Genomic DNA, 6,625 nt, shown 5'->3' on the forward strand with positions numbered 1-6,625 from the left:
AGGAGGATTTGTTTTAGGATGGTGGATGATGAAAACAGACTTAGACATGTGGAATTAGAGATACCTATGGACTGCTGAAATGAAATGCATGGGAAGCAGTTATGTACATTGTCCAGAGACCTGAAGAGGCCAAATCTGGGAGTAGAATATAGGTATTCAGGAAAAAATTGAGATTATGATTGTGAATGAAATTAGGGAGCATGTATAGAGTAAAAAGATAAGAAAACCAAGAATTGAATCCTAGAAAACATTAACAGTTAAGAGACAGGTTAAATGATCAATTTTCAAAAAAAAACATACAAACTTAACATGGAACTGAAAGTTTCATTGACTTGCCTACTTTAAGAACAATGGCAGTGATAAGTCTAAGACAAAAACCTAACTATGTGTGCCCAGAGTCACTACTCTCACCACATGCTAACCAAAGACTATGCATACTAATGGTAATATAATAAAAGAAATTTGTGTTAGAAGAGTTTAATCACATATCTGAGATGATCAAGTCTTTCCTTATATTCTTGACCTTTAACTATGAAAACTTGGATTGATAAATTTTAATAAAATTTCTAATTGGCAAATTGTTAAGTTCTTCTGAGAGATGCTTTCTAGGTGTGACTATGGAAATAAGGAAAATATGGAATCTTCTTTTGAAAGACTGAATCAAGCTACCATATGGTCACAAGGATGAACTTTTTGACCCCTTGAGTTCTAGCCCAGTATTATTTGTCTACAGGTCTACCTCTTCTTCATCCTTTATTCTTTAGTCATGATTGTGTTCGTTTGAGTCCTTACTTCACTTTTTCCATAACATTTGACTATTCTTGTTTATAGTCTTATATACTAAAATTCTATGGTGGTTCCCAGTAACAAATGAAATAAGATGTGAACAGATCATTTATATAAGATAGCATATAATTAAATAAATACCAGGAAAAGAATGTGACATTTATAATTATTAAAAAGTATAAACTAAAACTAATAAAATCATATATACATTTATTAATTTAGAAAAAACTGTCTTGAAGTAGAATAATATTCAGTGTTTTGATAAAATGATTCATTTGAGACAAATTGATTAAAAATGAAGGCATATAAATAGAAATTTTAAAGTGTTTCTACATTTGACTCAGTAATACTACTCGTAGGAATTTATCTGGTGATAACAAATGAACTAGAGAAAAAGAAAAAGATACATTCTTTGCAATGCTGCATGTAATAATAAAATAATAATGTTAAATAGAAAGTGGAGGAAAGTTCTAGAAGTGTGATAACTTCAACTATATGACCAAAATATATACTTCTTTATAAAGATAAGGAAAAAAAAATGAAGAAATTAAAATACTTGTGCTAGGGCATTGGGATTTAGGTTGCATTTGAAAATTTTTTTAATGCTGTTAATCTCGTGATGACATTCCTCTACTTAAGTGCACAGAGCAATAAAAGTTTTATTTCTGGATTATTCTGCATATTTGATGCCATGACAAAAACTAAGCTCTTTCATCTAAGTTGACAATGATTTCTTATTGAGCTTTGGCAAGAAAATGGAATAGAGATGTTTGTTCCATTAAAGCAGAGAGGACAACCCTCTCTTCAGGTAACCTTCATGTTCTGAAGAAGACAGCTCTTCATCTTCTGCTTCCCTCTGTTTATACCATCTGGGAAAGGAGAATAAAACAGTTTCTTGGTTTCCTGGCTTTTGTCCAAGGCTCCAGATACTGTGTTTCTCTCTTCCCTCATATAATCCCAAGAAACACAAAAGGGGCAGCTGATGCAGCTTTCTATGAAAAAGTGCACATTGTTTTTGCCTAAACAAGATTTTCAGAGCCTGTGGAAGGGTCTGCTTAGAATTGAGCTGCAGATCTTATTGTTGCCAATGCAATGCAGACTCTTTTAGGAAGGGCTCTGGTTGCTGTAGCACCTAACTTGTTAAATGATTACTCGGAACTAAAACCTGGTATAATTCTGCCTTTCCTTTTTAATAGCTAAACATAGGGTGTGCCAATCAGTTCAGCAGTGCTGCCCCGGTTCTTCTTCAGTATTCTCATGATGCTGGTATGTCCTGGCTTCTGGTGAAAGAAGGCTGTTACCCAGCTTCTGCGGGCAAAGGATGTGAAGGAAACTCCCGAGAACTGAGTGAGCCCACCATATATCACACAGGGGACTTTGAAGAATGGACAAGAATCACCGTTGTTATTCCAAGGTCTCTTGCATCTAGGTAAAAGTGACCATTCTTATTATATGCTGCTGTTTCTAGGGAGCATATATTTATCTCCATGTCTTTATTTCACATATCTCAATAACCTAAAAGAATTCATGTAGTCTAGATTTATCTCTTCAAGTAATGATTCTTAAGGAAAAGAGCCCCCTGGAACAAAATTTCCAGAGTAGGGATGTGTGTGTGTGTACATGCATACATGCATGCTTATGAAACAAATTCATTCCCTCCCTCCCTTCCTCATTTATTCATTCGTTCATTCAACAAATATTTATTGAGCACTGTTCCTGGCACCGGAAGTATAGCAGTGAACAAAGGATGTTAAAAGCTAAGAGAGTTATAATGAATTATTATGTCAGACTTTCACTTTATATAGATTTTTCATAGATTAATGCCTCCTTGAATAGACAATTCGAGGTATCTTACAGTATAAAAGATTCCTTTAAATGAATATTAAAATAAATATTAAAACAATAGAAAGATTCAAAATAAATTGACAAAGGAATGGATAACGAATCAAGAACTTGAAGTGAATTAGCTTCAGTAATAAGGCAATAAACTTAACTTTTAGTTTCCTGGCAGCTAGGACAAAGGGGTGAAATATAGAGTCATTTAGTTCTCATTGTTGGATAAAAAGAAAGAAAACATATAAAATCTGATTTTTTAAAAAATTCATGTTTTTCATGCTCAGAATTCTAGAATAAATATGTAACATGTATATGTATCTGTATGCCAGGTAGAATAGGTACAGATCAATAGTTTTAACTCTATCATTTTATGAAAGATAAAGAAGCATTCTTCAAGTGGACACTTTTTAATTGAATCCTAGAACATAACATTAAATTCTGACTCAATCAAGGCATTTCTGCATGGAGCTGTGATGATACAGTAGATATATTTGTCCTGCTTTCTGGGGATGTAATTTAATATAATATATAATTTTATATGTAGCTACAGCATATAAAATATTCAGCAAAATTTATAGCTTGCTTCTTTCCTAGAATATTGTAGGATATGCTTTCTCCACACCCTTTAAAATTTGACATGGCTGAATGAAATGTGAATGAAAATAAAATGTGACTTTAAGAGCCCATGTGCATTTTGCCATGTTCTCTGCTTCGTGAAAGCATGTTTTAAGATGAAGCTTATATTAGTCTGGGTCCCTCAGTGTCTACAAGAAGCAGACTTCCTTGACAGCCTGCACTAGACATATAGCATAATCAAGAAATAAGCTTTTGTTGGATTAAGCTACTGAGACTGGTATTGTTTGTTACTACAGCATAACATATCGTATCCTGACTGATACAGTGGTAAAAGTTTAGCAATCCATAGGAGTGACTTACTCATAAAGTTCTCAGAGACTATTTTGTTTGTGAACCTTTTACCTAATGAATCATCAAATTCGCTGAGCATTTTCTAGCTAGATAAGCTGGTTGTGTTCTCTTCCTTCCTTGTTATTTAAGTGTGCATCCCTCAAAAAATTACACCACAGACTCTGGTAGACAAACTTCCCGTCAGAGCATCAGGCATTAAGTCACTCATCACATGATTTACATCAGGTCAGGTTGTAGGTGTGGCTCCCTAGATGGCTCCTTTTGATTCGTAGACCTATAAACTAAAAAGACAAGTTATCTACCCCACCCATATCAAGCATATAATGGTGAGATAATGACAGAGTAACCACAGTAGACACTCCCACTAAAAAAGAATTTTTTTTTTTTAATTAAAGAAGGGGGAGCACATTGCAGCCACTGGTGTATAGGAATTCTGAAAGCCAACAAGATACTTTTTACTAGGGCCTCCTAGTTATTAGTCTCTAGGCGTCACCCTCTGGGACATCTTTTCTTTTTCATAAGAACACACCTTTGTTTGTAACTAAATAGCCATCTCATTCCGATTTCTGCGCATCTCAAGCTGGGCATGTCACAGTGCAGCCCTTGTACTCCTCACCTCTACCACTGCCTTCCTCTCCGCATGCTTTTCTGAAACTACGACCCAACCACAGCTCTTCCAAATAGACAGGTGCGGCACACCATGAAATTGGGGAGCAACAGGTGGTGCATCTTTACTGCAATGACTAGAATATCAGGGTGCTGGAATACATCACTGTGAGAGCAGTCAGCAGAATTAGGAGCCAAAGAATACAAATCTGCTTTAAGTCCCCAAAGCCAGATAATAAAGAGTGGAATCTGAAACTGCAGTTTGTTTGATGTGGGTGGAATAACCCAATTGGTTAAGCCGCATGTGAAAAATAAGACACGGTTGTCCTTAATATCACAAAGTGAGCCAATATTTTGAGGCTCCCAATATATCAATATTTTCTTGGACTTCAGCTTTTGGAAGAAGAAATGTTCTTCATTAGAATCCAGCTTCATGATGAAGTTAATTTGAATACCATCCAGCTTGTTGGTTTTTTGCGACATTTTGACAGAGTTCTCTACTAAAGAATAGTAAATATATTCCTACTTTAACCCAAGTAAATGAGATGTTGTTGTTCCTTCCGCAATATGTTAAACTCAGATATCTCCAAATACAGTGTTGGAAAGCTGAGAATTCTAAGTGTGAAAATTGCCCAGATTTGGAGTTAATTTGCCACCAGGCAACATGCTTGTAGTAGTTACTAGAACATTGCTCTTTCACAAATAATTCCAAGTTGATTTTCTCAAAGGAGCAGTTTGTGCTCATATAAATTCTCTCGGTTCTCACCTACAGAGGAGATACATTGTTGGTGGTAAATGTACGCTGGTGCATTCCTCCTGACTCCGAGCAGCACCCCCACTATGCGGTACGCGTGCCGTCTGCTCTGGGTTCCCTATGCAGAGAGTCCTGCAGAAAGCCGATATCTGTGAGGAGGGCTGGAAATAAGTTGTTTAGTAATCTGCAGAATATCCCCTCCACCACCACCCATCTCCCGTGCACCTCTGCACAGGAGCCTTCCTGGTTTGAGAGGCCAACGCAACCCTTCTCTGACGTGTGGTGGTGGAAGAGGGTGGTGTAGAAACCAGTTTTCTTGGTCACTCAGGCATCCTCCAAACAAAGCTCATTGGGGAAGGGGACAGAGATGGAGTCCCATCTTCTACTTCTTTCTTATCTGAGACATGAAGGGAAAGATTTGTTCCATGATTTGAATAGTCAAACCACACAATGGTTTATTTTTAGTAAAACTACATAAGATTAAGCTCTGCTTTTTCTTTAATCATCACTTCCTTCAACTCCTTTCCAGACCTTCTTGACTGTCAGGTCAAAAACCTCTCTTACATGCTCTCAGAGGTCTATGTCCTGCTTTATGGTGATCAGCAGGACAAATGGTGATCACCATTTGTATGTTTACATTTCTTTGTGCAGGAGTTTGATTAAGTGTGTCTCCTCACTCGATTGTCGGCTACATGAAGGCAGGGACCATGTAGGATTTCTGCTCCCCATTGTATGCCTAGCCCTAGCCCTCTGCCTGGCATGTTGTAGGCACTTGTAAATGCTGGTTGAATGAAGGGGTATTGAATAAGAAATAAGGACCAGCCATAGGCGATTAGCTACATTGATGACACCTTCCTTTTTAAAGTATGTTTTCCAAAATAAATCCAGTACTGTTCAGCAAGAAATCATTGTTCTGCAGTCAGCTGTGTCTTCCTGAAAAGACACAAATAGCACATGTACATATGTGCACACAAACATAATAATTTTAATAATTTAAAAGCTATATCTCTTTTATTTAAAAAAAAGACAAACTATGTGGAATGTAGACATTCTTATTAGCTTAACTTTGACTGACTTATTTCCTCTCTTCTGATGGTCTCTATGATTATGTCTTTTAGTAAATTCTTACTAGTTTTTCCTCTTATCACAACAACCCAGAGGTTGCTAAATGACTTGTGCTCAATTCCAAGGTTGTTCTACTGAGAGAACAGAATAGTAGGAGGCATCAGGAAGCAGGCACAACTTGGAGGAACAGAAATGAAGCAAATATTGCTTACGCTGTGATAAGTGAAACCTCTGTTGCTTTGATTTGCACCTTCCAACTAAAACCCAACTAGCGAATATTAAAATGAGGAAAAGAGGTACTATCTCTTGCCCTTTCACTCTGAAATATAAATTTCCAGCTAGGACTCTCAGAAGCTATGATTTACCATATCCTGGACTCACCTTGTTAACCAAATGATTAGTCATTTTCTTTCATTTTGTTTTTTCTTTATTTAAATATGAAGTCCTCAATATGGAGCTCTTGAGGTCTTTTACCTTCTCAAATGTCTGACAGCACACTCTGATTCTTGAGTATAGCAGCCTTAGAATATACAAAAATGTGTGGCTCTTCTCTATGGCCAGACCAGACCTTGATTCTTTTATTATTATAATGAAGATTACAGGACCCCAGGAATCAGAGATGGGCCAAAGGTCACTTGCCCTTCATCCATT

At 36.6% G+C, this 6,625-nt stretch overlaps 1 protein-coding gene across 2 annotated transcripts in view; it reads left to right on the plus strand.

Annotated features, from left to right (window-relative positions):
- The window catches only part of RELN (reelin), a 482,573-nt gene that overhangs the window by 382,815 nt on the left and 93,133 nt on the right, over positions 1-6,625 (plus strand). For both annotated transcript variants that reach the window (XM_011365192.1, XM_011365193.1), the window contains exon 28: positions 1,983-2,215. In XM_011365192.1, coding sequence (XP_011363494.1) covers positions 1,983-2,215 — 233 coding nt within the window. The remainder of the gene's footprint in view (positions 1-1,982; positions 2,216-6,625) is intronic.

This window comes from Pteropus vampyrus, unplaced genomic scaffold (assembly GCF_000151845.1).
Source record: "Pteropus vampyrus isolate Shadow unplaced genomic scaffold, Pvam_2.0 Scaffold107, whole genome shotgun sequence".
NCBI lineage: Eukaryota > Metazoa > Chordata > Mammalia > Chiroptera > Pteropodidae > Pteropus > Pteropus vampyrus.